General features: G+C 41.1%; 1 protein-coding gene and 1 non-coding gene across 3 annotated transcripts; one reads left to right on the top strand and one right to left on the bottom strand.

Moving 5' to 3' along the window:
* The first annotated feature begins 2,246 nt into the window (after positions 1-2,246).
* On the top strand, positions 2,247-25,877 carry C1QTNF3 (C1q and TNF related 3). Of its 2 annotated transcripts, none has more exons than XM_057709409.1 (6): positions 2,247-2,715; positions 7,558-7,669; positions 9,713-9,867; positions 14,114-14,243; positions 21,894-21,993; positions 23,683-25,877. In XM_057709409.1, the coding sequence occupies exons 1-6, from the start codon at positions 2,413-2,415 to the stop codon at positions 23,840-23,842; spliced, it is 960 nt and encodes a 319-aa protein (XP_057565392.1). In that variant the 5' UTR covers positions 2,247-2,412; the 3' UTR covers positions 23,843-25,877. The 2 variants fall into 2 exon arrangements, with proteins under 2 accessions (XP_057565392.1, XP_057565393.1); XM_057709410.1 differs by having other exon boundaries at positions 2,257-2,496.
* LOC130837599 (U6 spliceosomal RNA) lies at positions 18,896-19,002 on the bottom strand. Its single transcript, XR_009049371.1, has one exon. It is a non-coding gene; the product is annotated as a U6 spliceosomal RNA (small nuclear RNA).
* Positions 25,878-26,778: the final 901 nt, after the last annotated feature.

Here is a 26,778-nt window from a genome sequence, read left to right on the forward strand (position 1 = left end):
TCCTGGCAGCTATGGGGCTGGCCTTCTCTCTGCAGTCAGCTTGACACTGGTCTTCTCCTGCTTTGCTGTGGGAAAGCAGGACAGGTGGAGGTATAGCCTAATGGCCCCTTTCCAACTGTGCAATACCAGGTAAGTCACTTTACTTCTCTGAGCCTCTGTTTCCTCATCTATAAGGTGGGAACAACAGGTTTACTGACAGAAGTCAGTGAGCTAAATAAAGCAAAGAAGTACTTGGCTGACATATGGTAAGTGCTCAACGAATGAGAGATATTATTGTTATTTCTTCCTATTGAGTCAAGGAAAGGATGGGTCAGTGATTCCTAACCCTGATTGCACAATAGAATCATCTCAGGGAATTTTCAAAAACTCTTGATGCCCAGGCCCCACTAGTGACTCTGACTCAATTTGTCTGGGATGGGATCCAGGCACGGATATATTTAGAAGCTCCCTTGTTCATTTATTATGCAGACAGGATTGAGAACCACTAGAATAAATGAAAGGATGGAAAACACCAATAGAAAGCCTCAATACAGTTGCAAGTCAGAAGAGGTTGACTTGGAGCTACTTATCCAGATGGGGGGAGCTGCCAGAGACAGCTCTTAAAAACCTTGTGAATGAGGTGACCTGGATTTCAGAGATGTTTCTTGCTTTGTGGTCTCCCTGTAAAATGTTTTCCAGGCTTCCCTGTTGATGGAGCCCTGGGCCTTTTCTCCCATAGCAAGATCCCATCCACTTGCTCGTCCAAGGACATCTGAGCGCTGTCCTTCCCCCAGCTCCTGCTCCAGGTCTGTTCAAAAATCCTCAATAAAAATTAATACCAGATAACAGCTTGATGTACTACCTTCCCCAGGGACATCTGCCCAAGAGCGCTCATCCCGGAACTCAAAAAATCCTCCAGTGGGGAAATTCTGGACACACAAGTGTAGACTTATAAAATGGGGATGGCAGAGTGCCTTCCACCCTACTAGGTGGGAGCTGCCTGCTTGGAAGAAGCATGACTCCCAGGACCCCTGCATTTGTGAACTGGAGAGCATTTATTTTACTGAATCACTCTCTCACTCCATCCTCTGCACCAAATCCTTTTATGTATAAACGTGGGCTCAGAAGCAGCTGTACTGTCAGTGGCAGGAGTGATGCATCTTGCATCGAACATTGGCTTTTGGTTCCCAGGCCCCTGTTCTGAGTGAGGAGGGCAGCTGTGAGCAGCCCTCTCCCTCTCTCCAGCTGCTCTGCAGCCTCATCATCAGGCCTGCCTTCCCCAGCTTCAGCTTCTTACACTGCCACCCTTGTCCTCTGAGCATCACACACAGGGCACTCACTGCCTTTAAGTCCCAGGGGCAGTGACTTTTTGTTATGCGAGTGAATAATAGTACATAAAATGAGATGGAAATAGAAGCAATTTTTTAACGGCAAAGCTAAGTGAGTTCTCTTTATTGTTACAAAGAGGTTAGGAATGTCCATTTTCTTTTTGGCTGAATTCATAAAAATGTAGTGAGTATCATAAAGGAAATGATAGTTCTCTCCATCCTGATCTAGTTGGAGGAGGGTGTTCGGTTTGATGCTTTCCAGTTCTTTGATTTTAATCAAGAATATGTCAGAAGGAAGAGGGGCGAGGGGCCAGAGACAGACAACCTTGTTTTAATACGAAGCAGGATGTCGTATCTCCATCTGGCAGTCAGCGACTTGGTCCACTTTGATCTAACTGTGGCTTTTGGAAACTCCAGGGAAAAGGAAATGAAACCTAGGATGGGGAAATGCTTTTGCTAAACCCAGAGACTCTGCACCTGAATCCAGCTCAGTGTTCTGGAGTCACCCAACTGCCTTCAGTTGCCTGTGCCAGAAGAGGAAATGAGTTCCTTTAAGTGGGGGATACAGTGGGGAAATATCATCTGAACAGCCAGAGTGCAGAGCTCTCTCGATGGCCCTGAACACGTTCCCACTGCCATTTCAGACGGAATTAGTGCAGTTAAGCCCGAATTTCCTGGCAAGCCCGGGAGGAGGTTTTTCCAGAAGGCGTCTTAGACCGCAAAGGCGCAGCCTTTCCATGTCTAATCGCAAAAGCAAACCACTGGACACATGCTGCCTGTTTCCAGCTGGTTGTGTATGTTTTCTTCACACTTTAACAAAAAACGTGCCAAGGTGTGACATTTATGAACCCCACCAACTGGGAGCTGTGCGCCCAAATCGTTTCGCCTGTGGTGTGGGAAAGTGATGAATGGGGGCCGTCCTGCCCGCGGAGGAGGACCGCTCGCCCTCTGGCGTGTCTGCAGCCTTATTTATCGCACACTGAAGTATAAAACCGCCGGACCGGCTGCAGCTCTCCTCTCCAGCCCTGGCGCTTGCCCGAGCAGACCACGGCGCCCGGGACCCCAGCCGTCTTCTCCGGGAGGCTCAGTGGCTCTGTTGGGAACCATGTTCGGAAGGCAGCTCGTCTGTTGGCACCTGCTGGCTTTGCTTTTCCTCCCTTTTTGCCTGTGTCAAGATGAATACATGGAGGTGAGCGGAAGAGCTAATAAAGTGGTGGCAAGAATAGTGCAAAGCCATCAGCAGACTGGCCGTAGCGGCTCCAGGAGGGAGAAAGTGAGAGAGCGGAGCCATCCTAAAACTGGGACTGTGGATAATAACACTTCTACAGACCTAAAATCCCTGAGACCAGATGAGCTACCGCACCCCGAGGTAGATGACCTAGCCCAGATCACCCCATTCTGGGGCCAGGTACTCGGAATTCTCTTTTAAGGGTTACTGTCAAAGCTTAATGAGTTCTGTTGTTTTTGCTCTTCTTTTCAGCTATGATTCCTAGGATTGATGCTTTCCAGAAGTTGGCTGAGCTGCTTGTGGGTCTCTCTCTGGGTTGCTGTGGGATAGTAGGGGCGGTGCTGGTCTGTGTTAGAAAATCAGCAGAGGTAGCACTGATGTACTGAGACAGAGGCCAGAGCTGCTCCATCAGAAAGGGGAACAGGGGCAGCCAGCCCTGCTCTGCTGTGATTTGGTTTCGTTCTTGCTCTGTTGGTGCGGAAAAGAGAAGAGCTGACCTTTGCAGATAGACAGACCGTTAGAGATAATCATTTGCAGATCATAAGTTAAACTTTCTTAATTCTTCCCAGCAGAGAGAAGCTGGCCTTTGTTTTTCATTTGATGTGTGAGTTTACTGTGACATTTCATGCCAGGCTTGGTTATTTGATGTATAGCACTCTAGGCTACTAAGTCTCTACGTTTACTCTGTTTAAAAAAGGACGAAAGGGTTAAAACAAAAACACACTGTCAGCTGATTCTGTTGTATGACTTAATGCCTAATCATCACAGAGGACTTGTGTAAGATGCTGAGTATAAGCACAGCATCTAAGGAAACATCTTTAACTCTTTCAGGGTAGTATGGGAGTGAGTTAAGATTTCAGTATAGTGAGTGGCAAATTGATGACACCCAATTTAATCAAACACATTAAGAATAGGAAGAAACAGGTTTTAAAAGATATCTTTATTATGTTTTAATTAAAATTTTTTAATTGAGATATAATCGACATATAAAATTATATTAGTTTCAGGTGTACAATACAAGGAAGAAGCAGATTTTGATTTGCCTTCTAGGTATCAAGCATGCTGAAATCAGATGAGGGGCAAAGAGAGTTACTGGAAATTATATGGTCTTTGAACAGATAAATTTTACTACAAGAATTGACTGCTTCTGTGCATCGAATAGGCCCTGACAAAGTCCATGCAGTTGAAATCTAAACCCCTCTGATCACAGATTGAAAGTTTGGGTTCAGACTGGTGATATGATCAGACCAAAATCACAAGCAGAAGCAGCTGTAGATCTGGGAAAAACCTGGGACTTCTAACTTGACCACAAATACAGTTACCCAAACTGTTCTGTGGGGCCTGGTCAAGAAAAAACTTGCTCCTTTGCAGAGCCATGGAAGAAATGATAACACCTAAATCCAATCCTGCTTTGTGAAAGTGGTTTTAGAGATTGTTCTTTCATCTGAGAATCTTTTGGCTGAAGAGTGATTAATACTAATTTGTGTTTTTCTCAGTGGTGAAGATATTTGTGCTTTTGTCCAAGCCTTGATCAGGACTTTCCACTTCAAAAAGTGGTCATGGCACGTGAGCCCCTAGAGGCAGCAGAAGACAGATGTAGGCTGTCATCAGTCATCATTGCTTGGCAACCAACACCCAGCAGGCCACTGAAATCCAAATTACATTTTTATTCCACCCCACCTTCTAGTACCCCTAGGCATCTAGTATGTTGAAATCAGATGAGGGGCGAAAGAAGCCATTTTCTGGGTTTTGGGGGGGTTTTTTGAAACCAAGGGGGCTTTAAAACTCCTTTGAGTTCCTGAAGTATTTCCTAACTAGCCCCCAACAGGAGATACTGAGGAGATTCAGCCACTGATATTCTGGAGGTTTCAATACAACTCCCTGCCAATGGATGTGCAGACCCACATTGAGTTTAGAATTGTTCTGTGTTCTTCCTTCTTTCCTCACTTTCCCCACCTCTTCTTTTAATCCTCCCTTGTCTTCATTCATTCCTTCACCAATCATTTCCTGTGCTTCTACTATGAGTCACGCTTTAGGATGGGGATAAGTAGACTCAAACTTCTAGCTCTGAACAGTTCTGAAGGGCTCTAGTGTGGATAAATTAACAGGTAATTAAGTACCATGTGATAAAGTTCACACACAAAAGACTTTTGGGGAAAAAGGGTCAGAATGGTGGTGGCCACTGAGTCAGATCTCAAAGGATGAGACAAAAAAGATGGGTATCCATGGTAAAAATAAAATACACACCACAGGAAGAGCCTTGAGAGAGCCTTGAGGAGCGAGTGTGCCTGGAGAGCTGGGCTGTGGGAGGAAGGCTCCAGTGATTTTAGTGCCACCTCATGGATTCTGTTGACTGGTTAAGAAGTTTAGACCTTGTTTTGCAAGCGAAAGCTTTTGTTTGTGCATAGCAGGGCAATGAAGTAATCAGGTTTGTGTTCTAGAAAGAGGACTCTGGCCATAGAATTTGCGCAGAGATGTGCAGAGGTGGGGTGAGCAGACCTGCACTCTCTTTTCCTGGCATTTTCTTCTCTGTAGCTCTTCATCATTCACCTTGATCAACCTCCCCTCCTCTGCCTGGATGCCTGTCTCTCTCTCTTCCACTTCTCTTCAACTTCTTTCTCTTACCTCTTCCTTAAGTTAAAGCAGGATCTGTGGGCTCTCTTTCCTCAAGTCGTTTCCCAATAGTAGAGCTTAATTCTCAGTAGCTGCCTCTAGGCCTCCATCCACAACATGGATGGAACATGTCTTGTAGACCTTCTTCTTCCCCTGCCACCCATTTGCATGAACTTGGTGCTCAAATTCGACCGAATTTTGGGAAAGGCTATGATTAACACAGTGATATACAGAACTACCTAGTATGAGATTCTCCCTTACCTGGGAGAAAACTTCTCAGTTAACATATCCTGCCCAACTTGTTCTAAGGCTCACGGACATGGTTCCAATTGACTGAACTTGGAAAGACCAGGCCAGAGGGAGGACCATGTTGTGAAATGTTGCAGGCGGGTTCTCAGGAGGGGCCCACTTAGCGACCAGAAGTCTCTCCCTGATTTGGTGGCAGCTGTATGCTCTCGAAGTGCTTGGGTGTGTACCTCATCCCCCGGAGCTAGCGCCCCCCGAAGTCTAGCTAAACTTCAAAACAAAATCTTTCTAAGTCACCATCTGTGGCTTTGGAAAAGACTTCAGTATCCTTGTTTGCATTATAGAGCTGGAAAGAAAATTCATGACCATCTTTACCCAATCCGCTAATTTAGTGGACAAGAAAAATGATGTCTGGGGGAAAAGTGACTTCATGAGAGTCACACAGACCTGAGATGGGAGTTCTGGTTCCAGTCCACTTCTCTTTCTGACATTCTTAGCATCTCAGGTTTTCAATTCTATTTTTAGACAAATGGTTCCACTTCAGGATTTTCCCTCTCTCCACACCCTTCTCCTCTAAAATTTGTTATTGGCAGAGTTTAGTATTTCTTGGAGCTTAAAAAGCTGTATTCCATATTAGCAAAATCATACCAGGAAATTACAGAATACTTACTTCTCAGATTGCATCTTTGGATTAGAAGGTGGGGCGGTGCTGTGGTGTCTGACTTTCCAAGTTCCTGAAATCCCTTGTCTCAGACCAATTGCTTTCGCTGATTTTCTTTCCCTCCACCAGGTTTATAAGAGGTTTTCATAGGCTCCCTTACCTGTCCAGGGTTGGGTCTGGGGACCTAAGACGAGATTAGGAGGTTGCTCCAAATCCCAGCTCCTCATCATTTGAGACTGGGCTCGGAGATGTTGCAGGAGGATGCTTGGACCATAGATGCTGTTCTGCATTTTTTAATAGTTAGGCAGGAATCTTTAGGAAAAAGGAATGTGAGAAAGGAAAAAGTCCAAGCTGATTTTTGATTTAAAGAAAAAAGTAAGGTCTAGGGATGCAGCAATGTGAAACCTTGATCCATTGTTCTGCTTGGATTTCTAATGATAGAGAAAACTTGAATTTTAAATGACTTCTTCCTCCCTCCCTTTCCCACTCTCCCCTTCTCTCTCTCATTCTCTTTCTTTTAAAAAATGAATCCCTTAGCAACTATATGCTATTTTCAAAAAGCTTTTGAATTATAATCCGTGTCTAGGAAAGTTTCCACAAGTCTTTTGTATGCTATAATTAAAAGGCAAGTTGCCAATTTAGAGGAGATTCCAAATTTTGTAAACAGCACTAACTCTTCTGCCAATCAACTTCTGCCAAATCTCTAGCTCCTTGACAGTAAGCACAAATTTTAGAAACTTATCATTGAATAAATAAGCATTGAACTCAGTGTCATATTTGAATACATTTAGTATCCATTTAGGACTCATTAAATTTCAGTTCAAATAAGGCGATAATCACTTTAAATTTTCAAGTGGAATATGAAACAGAAGAGCATGTTAAAGGTGGAAGTTTAAAAAAAGGAAGTTAAAGTTGTTTCAAGATGCAGATAATTAATAAGAATGTATTGGATTAATGAATACTTTCCTTAATTTTCTAAGGCAATGTATATGTGTTGTGACTGTTGGAAAAGCTAGAGTTATAATTCAGAAATTCTAAGAACTCTTAACCCTATATTGTGAATAAAGATAGTCTTAATAACGATGTTTGAAGTTGGTAATTTTTAATCATTTGAGGGTCATTTACTCAATCTAGCTGTGTCTGAGACTACTGGCAGTTGGAAAAGAAAGGGAATGTTTCCAAGTCCACTTCTGAAGGAGCTTTCTCTTTTCCTGTAGCAGCAGGAACATACTTTCCAGAAATACTGCCCTGATCCTCCACCGCACTCACACTTTCCAAAGAGCCTGTTCTTCTACTGACTCTCCTGTGTCCTTTGCGTTCTGATCATCACCTCACCTTAGCTACTCCCTGACTCCTATGCCATTGATATACCCTTCTTTTCTGATGTTGTTGTGGGTCGTTTGAAATTAAGCTTATGTAGGGGCTGTGGCCAGAGGAAATTCAGAAGTTCTAGTCACTCACACATACCTTTCTCTGACGCTTCTCTTTGTATTTTTTTAAAGTCTCCACCTACCGGAGGACTGCCCCCAGACTGCAGCAAGTGTTGCCATGGAGACTACAGCTTTCGGGGCTACCAAGGTCCCCCTGGACCTCCAGGTCCCCCTGGCATTCCAGGTAAGGATGAGAGAGATGTGTTGCTTCTGGTCCAATGGCAGACTGTGCCAGAACAGGAGCCAGGGGTGAAACTCAAGTGATTTGGGGTCACTTGTGTATGATCCAGAGCTTATGCATGGAAAATCCAAGAGAGAGCTGGGTGGGGAACTGGGCTTATTGAGTTAATGAGGTGGAACTGTATAAACTATAGTATCTATTATCCACACCGCTCGCGGAATCCCACAGGCATTAGGCATGCTGGGGCCCCAGCCTGCAGGCCAGGAGGCCCTTCACCAGCACGGAGTCTGGAACCACTGGAGCTTAACAGGTTCAAATTCTTGTTTCAGTGTTTCCGCCACCGCCTGCTCCATGCGGCGCCCCAGATCTAGCCTTCAGGGGATTTGAGAAGTGAGAGTGGGCAGGAGAGCTTGCTGGCTAGGGTTACAGTCATCTTCACAGTCTCTTTCACTGAGCTACACATGCTTCTGTCTGATTCTGGGTCTAGCTGAGTGTTTCTTCCCCTAACCTCCGGGTGCCTCCATGCTCAGCTGTCTCTCAGTTGACCTTCATGCCTCTCTTGGACTCATGGGGACTTTTTGGGCTCCAGCACCACATGGTGACACAGGGCTTGCTGTAGAGCTCCACTGGGTCCCTCTAGACGCACTGTTCAGCCATCTCTACTGTTGAATGGCGCCCCAGGCATGGATCATATGAGGAACTTGCTAGTCTCCTGGGTCAGCCAAGGAAAGGGTAGCCCAGGTGCCCTCTGTCCCAGGACCTCCAAATCTATCTGGGCATTTAACTGACTTGCTTATCTCCAGGTCAGTTCCTGGGGATAGAACTTTTTCTCAGGGTTTGGCAAATGTCTGCTTGCTCTTCTCTGACTTACGCCCATTGATGTTAATATTTATCGAATGAGGTTTAATGTTTCCAAATCCTTTTGAGTGACTTCTCAGATGAAACCAAATTTGGAATGAGAAAATGCTCTGTTAGACTTTATGATTAGTAGCTTGGAATCTGTGTCACTGAGCATCGAGGGCGGCAGGTGCAGTGATTAAGGGCAGGGGAGATTCAGACCCCTCTACATTCTTCTTAGGTCTGAACTCTTCTGAGGTCGCAGAACAGGCTGGCCTTGGCTGCGTGCTTCCCATCAGGAAACAGTTTAGTCATTAGCACATTGACCCATGGTCACAGGTCACAGATTAGTCAAAAGTCACTAATCTGGAAGAATTGCAAGCTTGGCTAAAGGTGACACACCACATAAACAGCAAAGGGCCTGGAATTCAAGAAATATAAAAATAAAGGGAGAGGCATAGAGATGATCTCATAGCAAAGTAAAGTGAAGAGTTGAAATCCTCACCCAAATCTTGCTTTCAAGATTATTGTTATAATTTTTTATCAATGATTTTACTTTTCCTCTAGTTATAAGTAAAAGTGGTATGTGTTCTTTGTAGAAAATTTCAAAAATGCAGAAAAGGATGTAGCATGACACAAAAATCGCTTGTGTTTCATCCACTTGGAAAAAAATAAACCACTGCAAAATATTTTTATGTAATCTGTTCTAGTCTTTTTCCCCTTTGGATAAAACATGTACATATTATGTATCATGCTATCCCGATTGATTCATAACCTTTTTTGTTTAAAAATATCATGTTATTAAATATTTTTCTTCAGCATTCTTTTTTTGTGACTATATAACATAATCTACTGGGATGTACCATTTTTTAAATTAGCTCTTTCAGTATTCATGGACATTTAGGTGGTTTCTAATCTTTGTTATTATAAAGGCTGCTTTATTATCAATCTTCTATGCAATCTTTCAACCAAGTCTTGCTTTACAGGAAAAACAGGCTTTGGAGCCTGGAGCCTTGAGTATCTAAGGCTGTTTTCAGTGTCCCATTTAAAAGAGATCCCATCCAATGATTGTGTTTGGGCTTGTTTCAAATGGTCCCCTTTTACAGTTGAGTTTGTGCGTTTTTGAAGAAAGGAGCTGCATTTGTATAGAAATAGATGGTGAGAATGAGTGACTGGGCTTTCTCTTGTGATGCTGTCTGGTTGTTTAAGGAAATCATGGAAACAATGGCAATAATGGAGCCACTGGCCATGAAGGGGCCAAAGGCGAGAAAGGAGACAAAGGTGACCTGGGGCCGCGAGGGGAGCGTGGGCAGCATGGCCCCAAAGGAGAGAAGGGCTACCCGGGGATCCCACCAGAACTGCAGGTAAGTCATCTCGGCACATCTCTAGGTGACCCTCAGGGTCCAGGAATCAGAAGGCTTGAGTGCCTCTTCATCCTCAGTGTTGAGTAAACCTGTCTCAATTTGTTCATTTCCACCACAGGGTGTTTGCAGAAGACCTGTGCTGTCAAAGTGCTTTGATATCATTCTTAGGAAGAGAAATGTTTGAAGGGTGAACTTCAACACCCTCATTAGACCAAATACAAACCAACCCTGAACGTCAACTAATCTCCATTGCCAAATGAGGAGATATGTTCAATAAAAAGGTTTTTGGCAACTCAAATATATAATCTTTTAGATGCATAAAATATTATTAAGTAGATATTTGACCATTCCATTTATTTATCAATTTTGTTATATTTGCATATTTAAATCACATATATGGGTATTATTATACAAATACTGCTTTCTATCAAATCAGATTTTGTGGCATTAATTTTTATTTAAACTATTCTCATCAGTATCTTCTTTACCACTAGAGGCATTTTATTTTGCATCACCCACCAGACCAGACTAGACCATATTCATTTCAGCATAAAGGTTTTTTTAATTCATTTATGAGGCTGTCATTGGACATTTTAATCTCAAGCCCAACTACCCATTTATCTGTTCTTTATTCCTCTTTTAGGTGGTCTTCAAAATTCTTGTCAGTAACACCTAAAACTTGTAAATATGAGGTTAGGTCACACCAAGAAAATTACTAAGCCCGGGTTATTTATTTATTTATTTATTTCACTAATATTTTTAAGATGCATTCTTTCAAGGGACCCCTATCAACATTGAAAACTAGCATTTTTTTTCTTCCTTGTTTCTGGCTGGTGTGTCTTCCTGAAACAATAACCTGTGATTAAAATTGAGTAATTGAGAGGACATACTGATGGAAATAAAATTCATATTTTAAGGCAAGACAAGAAAAATTTAAACATCATTTTTTCTCTGCCTCCTCCCTCCCCTCTCATGGGCATTGTGCATCTGCCTCATGCATTAACCAGACCTCCCCAGTGGCAGAAATACCTGCTCGACCGTAAAGATAAATTTCTCTTCTTTTGGCACCAGAAAGGTAAAGAACTCCTTAGAAGATAACATTACTTACTTATATACTTATTAATGTTATTAGCTATATTACTTGTATTCTGCCTATTTTACAAGATTATTGTTTGTTGCATTACCAGTGTGTGACTGAGCCTCTGATAAAAATAGTGATGTCTAGGGGATTGGAAACAATTCACCAAATATGTAGTTCTGTAAGATCAATGATTGTAACAGTGTAACTCTAGATATGGGAAAAGGAACAAGAGGGAGCCATTTCCTGGACCATAACAGACTAGTGAGACAGGTGGTGCAGAGGCTTTTGGCTACCGTTAACTGGATCTGGTCCAGTAATAGCACATGGTGTGTCCTATCAAGGAAATCCTCACCTGAACTGGGAATGAGCATTCCTAGTGCAGTGAGACAAATTGGTCACAAAATATCTCCCAAACCTTGGTCAAAATTAAGACTAAAAGGGAGAAGACTGTAAAATAAAGAACATTGCCCACCATCTAGTTCTACAAGAACCAAGTCATTAGCCACTGCAGTCACTGACCTACAATATACCATGAAAGGAATTCAAGGTGAGGTTCAGGATGAGGCACTTTGTGCTCTGGGAAGACTGACAGAACTGGCCCTCGGTGGTTAGATCTTCTCAGGAGAAAGTTTTATGAACCCAGTTTCCTGCATCTTCTCATACTTAGAAAAGCACTGAAACCTTCACTAAGACATCTGTTCCTGTGAATAGCAGTAACCTTCTACCAAGCCGTGTGCTGGATTGCATGTAACCCTTCACCAAAATCACATATATATATTGGCCTCCCCCCCATATGTCTTCGGAACAGTCCTCAGAGCTTTCTGGAAGACTGTCTCCTGGGTTATGATCCTCAGGTTGGCTCAAATAAGATTTTCCATTTCTTTCTTAGATTGATTATTAATGTTTTCATGGACAGTATCACAACATGAGAAACCATTGCAGAACTAGATTGTACAGAGACTCTATCTGCAAGATCGATGGGAGAAAACTTTGCCTTTTATTTGGGCACAGGTGGTAGTTGTTTGACCTTGGATAAATTCCATCATTTTTCTGGATCTCGGGCTTTTTAAGGGTAAACTAAGAGGTCCTGTGTGTCAATCTTCCTGCTTTTGTGGTTTCATAACTTTTTAATGAATGTTGTTTAATAATTTTAGCAACCTGGGATCCATGTGCCCATATAAATTTACAAAGAAAAGGAAACAGATGCCAGGTTATAGGTACATAATAAGATGGATGATAAACATTTTGAAAGCTAGAAATGAACCCAAATCTGTGGATGGTTATACCCTGGCTAAGGGGCTCTGGAGTAGCCAGTTTAATGGAGAACACCAGAGCAATTATTACATTTGCTCTGTCCGCTTTTTAACCCTAAAACCACGATATGATCATTTAGGAGAACTACTTTCACACGTTTTGAAGGAGGCATTAAAGAGGAGAGGATACTGGTTTTCGGCAGACGGTAAAGGGAGGCGACTTCCGGTAATTTCATCCCCATTTCTAAATCTCTCCACTGGTGTCATCCCTTCTTCATCCTTTTGAGTCCAGTGCCCTTATGGGGTCTGATTGCCCAAATCCTTTCCGTGTTGATTCTCCCAGGCTTGCCCCCCCCACACCCCAAGTCTTCCAGAACTTCAAGTTCTCGCTCTTCTCTCACCTCTCTCCCGTAAAACTCCCTTTCATTCCTTTTTAAAAATGTTTTATTATATTTTATTTATTTTAATTAATTAATTTAATTTCTTGGCTGCACTGGGTCTTTGTTGCTGCACGTGGGCTTTGTGTAGTTGTGGCGAGCAGGGGCTACTCTTTGTTGTGGTACATGGGCTTCTCATTGTGGTGGGCTTCTCTTGTTGCGGAGCACTGGCTCTAGGCTTGCAGACTGCAGTAGTTGTGCCACGTGGGCTCAGGAGTTGTGGCTCTCGGGCTTTAGGGTGCAGGCTCAGTAGTTGTGTTGCACAAGCTTCGTTGCTTCGTGGCATGTGGGATCTTCCGAGACCAGGGCTTGAACCTGTATCCCCTACATTGGCAGGCTGATTCTTAAGCACTGAGCCACCAGGGAAGCCTGGGCATTGATGTTCAAATGTGACTCTCCAATGGTGGTAACAATTTCCACGTGTGGGCTGTCACCACTCCACCAAGCAATTCTTGGACACCAGCTGGATGCCCTACAATTCAGCTCATTTCTGACACTATTTACCTGGAGGTACATCAGATCCCACAGGTTAAGAGCTCAGTCCTGTGAGACTGCCCCACCTCGCCCACTTTAGGCACATATCCAAGTCCAGGTTGTCACCTGTGCTTCTGTCTGGCTGTAGATCAGAGGTTCCCATGACCCCCTCCTTGGGTTTGATTAATTTACTAAAGTGGCTCATGGAAGAACTCAGAGAAACATTGTACTTAACAGCTCAGCAGTATATTATAAAAGGATATAAGTGAGGAACAGCCAGATGAGAGAGAAGATTAGGGCAGGGTATGGGGAAAGGGGACGGAGCGTCCATGGCCTATCTGAGAGTGCCACTCTCCCCACCTCTCCATGCCTTCACCAGCCAGGAGGCTCTCTGAAATGTGTCCTTTGGGTCTTTATGGAGGCTTCATGCAAGGGCAAGAGTAATTAAATCACTGGCCATGGGCGATTGATGGGACGGGCAGCCCCTCTCTCCTCCACGGAGGTTTGGGGGTGTGGGGAAGGTGGTGGGGGAGGGAACTGAGAGTTCAAAACTCTCCAATCACGTGGGTGGCTCCACAGGCAGCCAGACCCCCCACAGGCGCTTTTCCAAAGTTCCTTCCTTAACCCAACAAAAGACACTTCGATTGCCCTCAACATGGGACATTCTGAGGACTGCAGGAGTTCTGAGGATTTAGGAGTGCCAGAACTGGGGACAATACTAAATATATATTTATTTACATATTTGTTATAAATCATAACATCACAGGTGTTTTCAGGGAAAAAATAACAGGGTAAACAAAATTAAAAAGTTGTTTGGCTATAGGACTTCTCAGATTCTAAATGTTAGAAATTACCATGAGTGATTTATTTCTTCCTAGAGTAATATTTAAATTATTTCCAATCTTGCTGTTACAGATATCGCTGAAATAAACTTACTTACATCGAAACCGTATTTCTCTAAGATAAACTGCCTTTTAATTAACAGCCAGCTCTTTCCTTAGATCGCGTTCATGGCTTCCCTGGCCACTCACTTCAGCAACCAGAACAGCGGGATTATCTTCAGCAGTGTGGAAACCAACATCGGAAACTTCTTTGATGTCATGACCGGTAGATTTGGGGCCCCAGTATCAGGTGAGAGGTAAAAAGAAATGAATGACTGGATCAATCAATCTAGCAACTGAGAAAGGGAAGGAGGGGAGGAAGGGAGGAAGGAGGAAGGAAGGATAGGAGGAAGGGAAGGAGGGAGGGAGGGAAGGAGGGAAGGAAGAAGGAGGGAACAAAGAAAGACACTAAGGGAGTTAAGAAGTCTTTGTGATTCTGGTAAAACATGTAGATAGAGATAGACATAGAGATAGACATAGACATAGATATAATTTTTTCCTTGCTGGATTTCAAAGTAAATGAATTAGAATCTGAAAAGACAAAAACACTTTAAAAAATGATGACCATGGTGACTTAGATTATTAACTCTGATTTGGACTGAACCAAATAACCCCTAAGAGAGTTATGCAAGTCATTTACCTCTGACGTGAAAAGCCCTTAGATCATAATTCTCACAGTTTAAATGTGTCAAAACTGAGTTCCTCCCACCTCCTTGCTGCCACCCCAAGGAAGGCCTGATCCTTTTTTAAAAACATTAAAAAAAAATTTTTTTTAAGCACGTCTGTATTCATTTCCTATTGCTGCTGTAACAGATTACTGCAAACTAAGCTTAAAACACAGAATTATTCTCTTACAGTTCTGATGTCAGTTGCTCAAGATCAGTCCAACTGGGCTAAAGTCAGGGCATGGGCAGTGCTGGTTTTTCTGGAAGCTCTAGGGCCTTGCCTCTTCCAGCTTTTAGAGAGCTGCCACAATTCCCTTTCTCTTGGCCACATCACCTCAATCTCTGCTTCTATTGTCACATCACTTTTGTCTTCTCAGCTTCTGACCTCCTTGGCTCTTTTATAAAGACAGTGTGATTACCTTGGGCCCGCCTGGATAATCTAGGATAATCTCCCCACCTCAGCCTCCTGAACTTGGGAATTCCTCTTCAGTCCAGTGGTTAGGACTCTGTGCTTTCACTGCCGAGGGTCGAGGTCAATCCCTGGTCAGGGAACTAAGATCCCAAAAGCTGTGCAGCACAGCCGGTGGAGGGGGGGCGGGGGGGGGGGGGTAGGGGGGAGGTGCGGAGACACAACAAACCCTGAACTTAATCATACCTGCAAAGTCCTTTTTGCCATATAAAGTGACAGTCACAGATCCTGGGATTTTAGGACCTGGGCATACATGGGAGACATTATTCTGTCCCCAACAACTTCCTTACTTTCTAGTGCCACAAGCTGCTTCAAGCTCATTTTGCATTGTTGCCTGTCCCAACTCTGGAAACACCCATCTTTCCAAGGAGCCCTAGTTCCTTTTATTGGAGAGTAGTATTTAGAAACCAAGATCTGGGTGCCAAAAGTACTCATCGCTATTAGGATGTCACTGCTTCTATTTTCCTATCTATCATATATCTATCTATCTATGTATCTATCTATCTATCTATCTATCTATCTATCTATCTATCATCTATCTATCTATCTATCTATCTATCTATCTATCTATCTATCATCTATCTATCTATCTATCTCTATCATCTATCTATCTATTTATCTATCTATCTATCTATCCATCCATCCATCATCTATCTATCATCTATCACCGCTCTCCCTCCCTCCCTCTCTTCCTCCCTCTGTCTCTCTCTCTCGTTAAAAAACAAATGAAAACCATGAGTTCATTCTGATACATCTGACTCAAATGCAGCACCACTAGGTCCATCCTAGCATCCTCTTTATTTGTATCTTCTTTCTTTGGCAGTGAGAAACCCTTCTCTCTTAGGTATTTGTTGAACCTGGGTATACAAATTAAGTTACAAAATTGCAAACCCATGTCCCATGAGAAGCAAATTTATCAACGAGGGTATAATGTTTTGTACAATTCTTTTTATCTTTATGGGATTCATTCAAACTGCTGTCTTTAAAAGCCCTTAGATCTTCTTTTCCCCCATGCCCTTCAGTTCCATTACTTCATTCATTGGTAATACAGTTAGATTTATTTGTCATAATCTCATCTTGAGTTTCTCTGACAGTCTAGTTGAGTTTTTAAAATTCTGCATGCAGCGAAATTCATTCTTTGTGGTGTACAGTTCTATGGGTTTCGACAAGTGTGTAGAGATATGTCTCCACCACCATAGTATCAAACAGAACAGTCTTTTATCCCCCAAATTCCCTTGTTCTATCCCTTTGCAGTCAGTCCCTTTGAACTCTAACCCGTGACAATGAGTGATTGGTTTTCCATCCCTAGAGTTCCAGAATGTCATATAAATGGAATTGTACGGTATATAGTCTTTTGGTATTATATAGTACAATGTAAGTCTCTTTTCCTTAGCAAAGTTTGTTTAACCTTTATCCATGTCCATTTAGACTATTGGTGGATTGACCCTTTATCATCATATAATGTTTCTCTTTATCCTTGATAATATTTCTGATGTCTACTTTGTTTAATATATTATAGCTTCTCCAGCTTTCTTTTGGATAGTGTTTACATGGCATATTTTTCTATACTTTTACTTTTAACCAAACTTTGTCTTTAAATTTAAAGTGGTTTTCTTGTAGGCAACATATAGTTAGTTGGTCTTGCTTTTTTTTTTTTTTTCCCTTTAGACTGATCTTCCTTTTTAATCCAATTGGACAATCACTGTCCTTTAACTAGAGTATGTATTCACACTTAATGAGATTATTGATATACTTAGATTAAAATTTATTGTCTTGCCATTCTCTATTTGTGCTACCTGTTATTCTATATATTTTCCCTATCTCTTGAGTAAATTGAGCATATTTTTGGCTTGTAATATTATTTTGTTATGCTTTCTGTTTTTATACCTATTTTCAAATCTTTCACTTTGTTTTTGCTGTTGTTGTTGGTAGCTTTTCTGATACTTGGGAATGTTTGCCTATTTGTCCACATTTATAATTATACCTACGTATTGTCCTTAGACCTCACTTCTTTCAAAGTATCTATTCCTCTTCCCCTGCCTTTTTTCTCTCTTTCATTGCCCAATTGTAGGCAAGAGTGTTTTATTTCTTAGTATTATCTTTGTATTTAAGAATGATTTGTCAAGTTTAAATTGCCTCATTTGTAACCTTCAATGATAAAATAAATATCATTGTTATATTGTTATATGTACATAGATAACATTGTTAAATTATCATATATATGTGTATATATATATATAGCTCCCAAATATTACAGATAAGCCAATCAATGAGCTTATTCTGTCTCCCACCTTCTTCCTTAATTTTTAACTTTTGGTGGTTGAATGATTTATATACACTGTCAAGGTATAAAACAATTACATTTTAGTTTGTCAACATTATCCCCTCCTATGATTTGGACTTATCCTGCAGTTAAATATATTCAATGTTGACCATTAGTCATTTTGCCAAAATTTCTCAGATATCGCTTTATTAGCTAAATTTTATCCTTTAATTATTTTCTCAAGAAATCTTATGATATCAGTATTCCTTAAGACTTTACATGCTCTAAACTGTTATAAACTTGGCTGCAAATAAAAACCTTGGCTTACATTTTTTTTTCTTTTTTTGGCCTGTTTTCTGACATTTTGTCTGGAGAACTCTGAAAAAAGTCTGAGTTTTTTCCTCTTATAAGTGACTTAATCTTTCTGCTTGACTTCCCAAAGAATTCTTTATCTTCAAAGCCCAGTGATTTTTTTTTTTGGAGAAGTGTTCATCATTCTGGGTCAGATTTTCCTGCTGTGGCCTTTCAATATGTGTGTAAGCCTTCTTTTTGTCCAAGAATGCTTCTCTGAATTATATTTTAAAATATAAATATAAATACAGTTTCTTCTTCTCATTGTGCTAAGGTGAGCTGGCATTGGGAGCAGCCTGACTTGTGTTAGGAAGTCAGGCAATCAGGGAGTATATTGTGCAGAGAATATTTTAAAGCTATAATAAAACCAATTACAATTAGCTAGATTTTTTTATTATCATCATAGGCCAGCAGTTCTAAACATGTCAGTGATAAAGTACTCCTCCCCTATAGGGTAGACCTCTCACAAGCATCCCCCTGACCATCCCCCCCCCCGACCCCCACACCTTATTACGCCACTGGTTAACTTTTTTAAGAACTCCAAGTACGCTTTTTTCTTTTCTTTTTTAACTTTTCTTAGTCTTTCTGTGTGTATTATTTTTTCTAATCTTTTGGTGCTCTTTAGTTCCACTTCATGTTGTTTGCTTTTTCCATTTCTGTGCTGTGTATGCTTAATTGCATCTTCTGAGGGTTAATTCTCCTTTTTGCTTCTTCCCATGTCTTCTGTCTTGTTTCTGTGATGCTTTTTTTTTTTAACTTTTTCTGTGTTTTACGTTAGTCATGATGTCCCAGTTTTCAGTTCCTCCTCTTGTCTGGTCATTTCTACCATGAGTTTCTGCATTCTGTTTTACAATGTTCTTTCATAGAGGGGTTTGCTTCATTAATATATTTTAAACCCATGATGGAATCTTTGGTTTCATTTTTCATCCACCACATGACAACATTTCTTCTTGGTGAGTATTCTTTAACTATTGGCAAGTTTTGTTCTTTTCTACTTTCTAATATTAACTGATGGGTGAAGAATTTTCCTAGATCAGCTCTATGCAGTAATTTCTTGGGGAAAGGGAAACTTCCAGGCTTGGTAGCTCAATGGTTCCTCCCTTGCTGCCAGGGGATCCCCTTTTCTTTCTTTTTTTCTCTTTTCATTCTTTTTTTAAAATATGGACTGCTTCACAAATTTCCGTGTCATTCTTGCTGAAGGACCATGCTAATCTTCTCTATATCGTTCCAATTTTTGTATACGTGCTGCCGGAGCGAGTCCTCCCCACTTCTTTTAACTGCTGCCGCTTGGTGTGTTTTCTCTGTGTGACCACACGTCTCTGCCTCCCCAGATTGTACTGGATCTAGGAAAACTTCCGAAACCAGCCTTGCACTTGCCAGTTCCTTTGCCTCTAGGAGCCTTATATTTGCTGGCAGGTTCTGAGCTCCACCACTGAAGGACCACTTTCCACACTCTCTGTACTTTATCTAGCAACCTTCCCCCCAGACATAACTTTTGCTTTATCTCCTGCTCACAGGAGCTTCTTTCCAGCATTTATACCTCAGAGTGGCCCTTCTGCATCAGGGGGTGCATTTTTCTGGATGCTGTTTGAGATCTGCTCCCACCTGGGCTCCTCAAAACTCCTTGCCCAACCTCCATGCTGCCTGCATGTGACTCTGCCTGCTGTCAGTGACACATGACAGCACTTAAGTTTGACATTTTAAGTTTACTGATTTTTTTTTTCAGTCTCCTAGTTTTGCAGAGAATAGATACTTTTTGGTGTTTGTTTTCAGTTCTCTTTGTCTCTCTATATGATATTGAGAAGGAACAGAAGAAATTCTGATGGATGCAGTGGCCGTGTTAGATTTGTCACAAATGCTTTTCATGTGTGCCTTGATTTATTTTTATACCCAGCCAAAGTCAGAAATGAACTGACGTATGAAGTGAGAGAAGAAATCTTTCATCACCCTTCAGTCAGCCTTAAATCTTCTTATGTGGTTTTCTGCTCTGAGGGTTTATAATTTTCCTATAACTGCTTTGTTAAACATTATCTGTGCCACAAATTACACAATTGCCTAGATATGTCCAATGAATGGTTCCACTGCTTTCAATGGCTTTATAATTGAATCTCAAGGACTCAGTTGTTTTTTAGAATTCTCTTGGGGTGGACATACTTTGTTCAATAGCAACCATCATCTGACTCCCACTTTACTGTTTAAGCCTCATCCAATAGATTATAAAATAACCACCTTATACTTTTCAACTCTGGGAATGATGGGACAGAAGAGCCTGAATTTTGCAATTACGTAGCAACAAAGACCTTTAAACCAGAGTGCAAATGTATCGCCTCTGGTTTCAGTACCTTCCCTTGCAGAGGAAAGCCACATGTGGATATAATACAGATTCACTTTTGTATTCCAACTCTACTCATTTCATTTATTCACCATCTGGTTTCTTAGTCTTTCTAAAATGCTTCTGCATCAATTTTTTATAGCAGTCATCATTTTTTCAGGAAAAGTAATATCTTTTTTTCTGTCGTTTTGATTCCCCCTTTATCTTCTTGAGGCACTGAAAATTGGGTGTGTATGTAATAAGTTTTGTAAAATGTAAAAAACTGCACACATGTAAATGACTTTCTTTGAGTCTCTGATTTGTATCTGCCTTTACTTTTCATCTGTGGACCAATCTTTAGGCATCTGAAGGGACACGACTTATTTTTATACCATATCCTTTATTCCCAGCACATTGACTATGCAAGCCTGGCACTAAATTAAGCACAATCATACATCTTTATTTGGTTCAACTTAACTCAGAGGCAGATGAATCAACATGGTAGCCTCACAGCTTCTATGTTACTTGATTGCAACTTTGGAAAACAGCAGAGAACTATGTGGTGCTTTTTTTAAAAAAAGATGTTTCTGGGTTTTTCTTTTACAAAGTCTACTATGGACTTGTTGTTCGTGTCCTCCCAAAATTCACACGTTGCACACCTAATGCCCAAGGTGGTGATGTGCGGAGGTAGGGCCTTCGGGATGTGATTATATGATGATGAACTCTCATGAATGGGATTAATGCCTTCATAGAAGAGGCCCCCTGGAGCTCCCTAGCCCTTTCTGCCATGTGAGGACACAACCAGAAGTCTGTGACCTGGAAGAGGGCCCTTACCTGGTCCTGGAATTCCAGTCTCCAGAACTGTGAGAAATACACTTTTATTACTTATAAGCCACTCAGTCTGTTGTATCTTGTTATAGCAGCTCAAAGGAACTAAGACAAGGCCATTCGTTTAAAAATATAGCATGGCAATCAATAAGAGTTGGATGATTTATATTCATTCATCTTTCCAAAATGCACTCTCAAAACCAAGATCATTTGGAGTTAGGAAGATTTTCCTTTTCGCTCATCTCTCTGCTATTGAATTCTTCTTCACCTTTCAGTGAAGGTATTTTCTACAGTGGTATTTAAAGTGTATCAGGTATATTAAGTTACTTTCAATTAGGAGCCCTAGACTCTTACAAGAAAATTAACATTTTAAAATATGTTGCTCCTTTTTCAGTGAAAAGGATTCATATAGTTAGTAGCAAGGTCTTGCTACTAAGTCAAAGTTGAATCTTTCTATTACATAATTTCACTTACTTACAACAAATAACATGAGAAATTGCTGGAGCTATTAGAACTGATGAACATTTCTCTGTGCTGTGGTACTGCCTTATCTCTGGCTAATGGCTGTGTTGCACTTGGGTCACTTTGTTAGGCCACAGAAGTCCATGGGTGCCTCTCTGCAGGGCTCTCTACTTTGTCCATATGTGTCCTGAGGAACGTGCTGAGGATGGTTAATCTAAACTGAGGGACAGGTTTACGTACTTCACTCTTAGCGCTTTGTCATGGGCAGGGAGAGGCCATGAGATACAGCCAAATCCTTCTTTTAAAGACTTTGTAGTCTTGTTAGGGACACAGGGTCTACACACTGAGAAAGTCTCAAAAAAATTTAAAGCAGTTTGAAGGTGAGAGCAGATAAAGGGACACTCTTAGGAATAAAGACCAAGAAGAGCCTACATACAACGTAGAATAGCAACAAAAGAAGTGTAAAGTCATGTGACATATCTCCCTGCTGTCTCCCGGTCCTCAACGTACAATAGTTAATATAAATGTGGATAAATATCGGCCTCTTTCAGGTGTGTATTTCTTCACCTTCAGCATGATGAAACATGAAGACGTTGAGGAAGTGCATGTGTACCTCATGCACAATGGCAACACGGTCTTCAGCATGTACAGGTGAGCAGTCTTTTCTATCATAGGTATCCATGCTGCCATGTTCGCTCAAAGGATGGCCAATGTCAGGAGGTATATGGGAATCAACAGAGACTGGCAGCAACCTTGTTGTCATCAAGAGCTCCCCAGATACCGATATATGGCCAGATTATCATTACTGTTTGGGAAGCAGTGAATCTGATAAACTTGAGCACAAGCAGGTTGATAAGAGGTCTGACTAATTACTAGCAACACTCCCTGTAACTAATCATGTGTATTCTTTTCTCAATTCATCCTTTCTTTCCTTCACTCTCAGTCTTTTCTTCTCCTTTCCTGCTCTCTGCCCCCTTTGCCTAGAGTCGCCTCTTGATGGCCTCCTCTATCATCTCCAGAGCTGGCAGGCTAAGAGTTGGGAGTTGGTTTCCCTCTTTCAGCTGTGCTGTGACTCGGATCTTTATCTTAGCACCCCGGCCCTAAGGGTCTTTGGAAAAAAGTTCGTTTAAAAAAGAAATATGGCAATGTGCTCTGATGTAAGCTTAAGACATAGGGAAGAGGCAGAGAGAGCCAACCTTTCCCATAATACATAAATGGGCATTGAGAAACTGTGAAAACTGTGTGGTTGTTATTTTTGATGACTTGTGAGGATTGCCATATATATATATATATATATATATTTTTTTTTTTTTTTTTTCCTTTTGGAACCTGGCCTCTAGTAAGAGGTGTATTTGAAAAGCCAAAAGAGAGAAAGTTGAGTTAGGTAGGTGAAACTGCTGCAACAAAGAGATCCAGAATATTGTGGCTTGAACACACTAGAGCTCTGTTTATCTTGGGTGGTTCCAGGTTGGGGAAGGATGAGACAGAAAGGGTGGAGGAGGGGGTGATGTAGAGGTTGGAAGGAGGGTTGCTCCACCTGGTTTTAGAGGGATGTTGGGCAGGTGAAAGCATTTCTGCCATCTATAAAACTGACTCCCAAGTTCTCACTGGCCATTGTCATTGCCACAGTCAGAAGGAGGAAAGAACCACAGGTTGTGGAGATTTTTATGCATCAGGCATTCTACTCCAAATCATCACGTTTTCCTAAATGCTTTGCTCAAACATTACAGGGATCTCCAACTTTCAAGCCCACGGTATCTGTTTCCTCATTGCCTTCTGCCTGACCATGAGCTGATGCAACATGCTTTAGTCTGGGTTGTGGCAGCAACCCTTTTTTTTTTTGAAAAGCTCTTTATTGGAATATAATTGCTTTACACTGTTGTGCCAGTTTTTGAGGTACACTAAAGTGCATCAGCTGTATTTATACATGTACCCCCATATCTCCTCCCTCCCATAGCACCCTTCTTTAGAACCAAATTCTAAATTAGTTAGGGTGGACTGAACTGCTATGACATTGACCCAACGGCTTGAAAATGATAGAAATTCCTTTTCTTCTCATGGCACAGTCTTCAAGCACTCAGGCTTCAACAGGTGGCTTCCAAGGTCACTCTGGTCTCTGTCATTAGCATTCCACAGTCATAGTGAGGAAGGAGCAAGGGGGGCTCTTTGTGGGAGTTGTATCGGCTAATTCTATAAGGGGCACGTGTCATTTAGAGAATTTAATCCAGGACGATACCTAAATGGATGAGATTCTGGGAGAGAAGATGAGGACAAATTTTGTCGAAGAGCTGGCTGTTCACTGCAAAGACTAAATAGTTGGTGCCCTCTCTTTCCTTCTAGCTATGAAACCAAGGGGAAATCAGATACCTCCAGCAACCAAGCAGTGCTGAAGCTGGCCAAAGGGGATGAGGTTTGGCTGAGAATGGGCAATGGCGCTCTTCACGGGGACCACCAACGCTTCTCCACCTTTGCAGGCTTCCTGCTTTTTGAAACGAAGTAATGAAAGTATGAATAGACCAGCTCCACTTTGGGGAAGACGTATAGCTGAGCTGGTATTGTCATGATCTGAGGGACTGTAGAGTTGACGGTTCTACATATTATACTAAAAAAAATTTTTTTATTGGTTACATTGCTAATCACAGTACAGGTACATCGGTGATGTGGGATGACTCAGGGGCTCAGAAGAATAACCACAAAACAGTCTTCCCGAGTGACCTTGACTAATATACCCAGCAACTTTATCACCCTTTCCTAGGCACCTAGAAGAGAATTCCCTTCTTGATACAGGTTGGACATGCTTGTCCCCATCACAGAAGTCATTTGCAAAGAGTTTTGGCTGCTCTAATAGCAGCATTCAAGAACCCCTGAGATTTTGGGTTCATCATTCTTATAACATTTCAGAGAATAGGATGCTGTGATTATGACGGGGCCAAGGAAAGCAGAGGGGGCACGTGCCTGGATCAAGGCACCAGAAATATTTGTAAAGTCTAGACTGAGGAGTGACACTTTGATCCAGTGGGTCAATATTCATGAATAAAATATAGATATTTTTTTAGTAATTCCGGATAGCTTGTAGATAGCAGAAGTATCCGCAATGCTCACAAATAATTGACTCCTCCTTTTTAAAATAAGGATAGTGCTATAATTAAATCTTGACTTCTAATGGCTTATATTTTTGGAAATAGAATTTTCCTGTGATCCGGAATTGGGCTTACCATATCTGGATTATCAGATCGTTCTTTTCCACTGCATTTCTTACATTACAGTAGAGCTTTGTTGCCTCTGGCCTGTAGCGAGTGTAGGTCCATTTAGTACAGATATAATCAGCTACTTTTCTATCAGATTAGAAATTACCCTAATGTACTTTACACACACAGACTTGGCATGTCTAAGGAGCTGTAAACCCAATCATATACAGTCAAACTAATGTATACAAAATATAAAGGCATTTCACTTAGGAGACATATAATAAAATTGCTTAATCTTTTTTAAAAATGAAAAATTATATGGGAGTTCCTTGGTGGTCCAGTGGTTAGGACTTGGTGCTTTCAATGCCACAACCCAGGTTTAATCCCAGGTCAGGGAACTAGAATCTCACAAGCTGCATAGCGCAGCCAAAAAATTTAAAAATCTGCATATTAAAAAAAAAGATTATAGGACTTCTTTGATTACCATATTTAATCAATATTCACAGAGCAGGCATATCCCTCCCCTAAAATCAATTCACAAAGGATTAAATTTGCCACCAAAATGATACTCATGATAATGTGATGTAAGTTCTGATGATAGTACCCCAAATTGTTTTATTTTAAGCAAAGACTCATTGGAATATGCGTTTACCTTGATGTTGAATCATATTTAAAATATACTACGGAGACGTCCATCTAACAAAAATTACATAATGAATTCCCTTAGAAGTAATGAGTCCTTAATTTATTTTCTGTTACAATTTAATTTTCCACAAAGGCTTTTTAACTATGAGTTTACGTGTATTGATTACCCCCTATAGCTAGAAGCAGAGATAATGAATTTGAGCTGCCCTTTTAGCTAATCTAATGTGTTCTATGGTCATGGTCATGTTGCTCTTTGGCCCTTTCCTTTTGATCTACAAATATTTTGAAGCTTTCTGAATCCATATGCAACCCTATTTTAAAGCGAATGGATATTAGCTATAATGCACTTGACTGGTAATGTTTTTGTGATCTTGTGTATATTCTCTCTTCTCTACCCTACCCTGGTTTGGGGTCATGGGGTTGAGGTTTACTCTTACCAAATGTCATAATTTTCCTAGAAGTGCATTGCCAATAGATGTTGCATATTGCCCAAAAGGACTTCATGTTCCATGCTGCCCAAAAGGACTTTGTATCTAAAGAGTATGCATTACTTAATAAAGTGACTTAGAGTAAGATATTGGCCTGGCTGTAGATAAAACTGAGGCGAGAGAAATGAAAGAAGCATTACATGGAAATAAACCCATTTTTGTTAAATGTACTGTTTTAGAATATTTTTAATAAAGTTGAATAGTCTTACAATTATGTCACTATGGTTTGTTAACACAAAGTTAAAACATTTTTCATGCAGATGATGTTAACAGCCATACAATTGATGGTGTGGGCTCACAACAGGGTCACTGTCTACAAAAAACTATACTTTTCAGTTATTCCATTGTTCTAACTTCAACCCTCTGAGTCTTTAAGACACCGATATTTAGAGGGTCCTGTGATGAAATCAGTATCCCTGAGGGGAAGGGACCTTCATCACACACTTGAAATCTTCCTATGTTGATGCCTAAATTCCAGTTTTCACCTAGGTAAAAACATCCAAGATCTGATTGCAGGCAGGTAGAAAGCACTTTGGGATGGCAAATAAGTCCCAAGTGTGAAGAAAAGTGATTAGTATGGAAGGTGGGAGAAGGCCAAGGTAATTATCATAGTTTCATAATTTCACCTTTGACCAGAGTTACATCTGGAAGACTGATTTTCTGAGTCTTCCTAAAACTGAGGCTCTAAAAAAGAGAGTAGGTAGGTGTCATGGGAAATTTAAGTGTATCATCTAACCAACCAACTTGAAAATTCTAAACCCTAAACGAAGGCAAATTCTACAAATGAAACACATGGGAGTCTGCTTGCTGCAGAAATGCAATGCAGGGTAGAATTGTTTCACATAATGATCAGGTTGGGTGATTTTCCAGTGTAGAAAAGGCTACATTTGAACCTTGGACTAAGAAATTATACTGAAGAAATGTTGTTGTGCATATTGTGAATAAAAGCCAAACTCAAGAATATTCAAACAGAAGATAGAATGATCAAATGTAAACTACAGAGGGCCTGGCTGGAAGTGATAAACATCTACTCTGTGCAAAGAGACTGTGCTATTCCAGGAGCAATGCAATATTTAAAGTACAAGTCTTACCTTCCATGAGCTTTCAACCTAATG

Source organism: Hippopotamus amphibius, chromosome 15 (genome assembly GCF_030028045.1).
Source record: "Hippopotamus amphibius kiboko isolate mHipAmp2 chromosome 15, mHipAmp2.hap2, whole genome shotgun sequence".
In the NCBI taxonomy this organism is placed as follows: Eukaryota; Metazoa; Chordata; class Mammalia; order Artiodactyla; family Hippopotamidae; genus Hippopotamus; species Hippopotamus amphibius.

Excerpts from the sequence above, each read along its gene's own strand:
- C1QTNF3 (XM_057709409.1), top strand. The coding sequence starts at position 2,413 with ATGTTCGGAAGGCAGCTCGTCTGTTGGCACCTGCTGGCTTTGCTTTTC. Across the intron at positions 2,716-7,557 it reads TCACCCCATTCTGGGGCCAG|TCTCCACCTACCGGAGGACT; the intron begins GTACTCGGAATT and ends ATTTTTTTAAAG. Across the intron at positions 14,244-21,893 it reads ATTTGGGGCCCCAGTATCAG|GTGTGTATTTCTTCACCTTC; the intron begins GTGAGAGGTAAA and ends GGCCTCTTTCAG.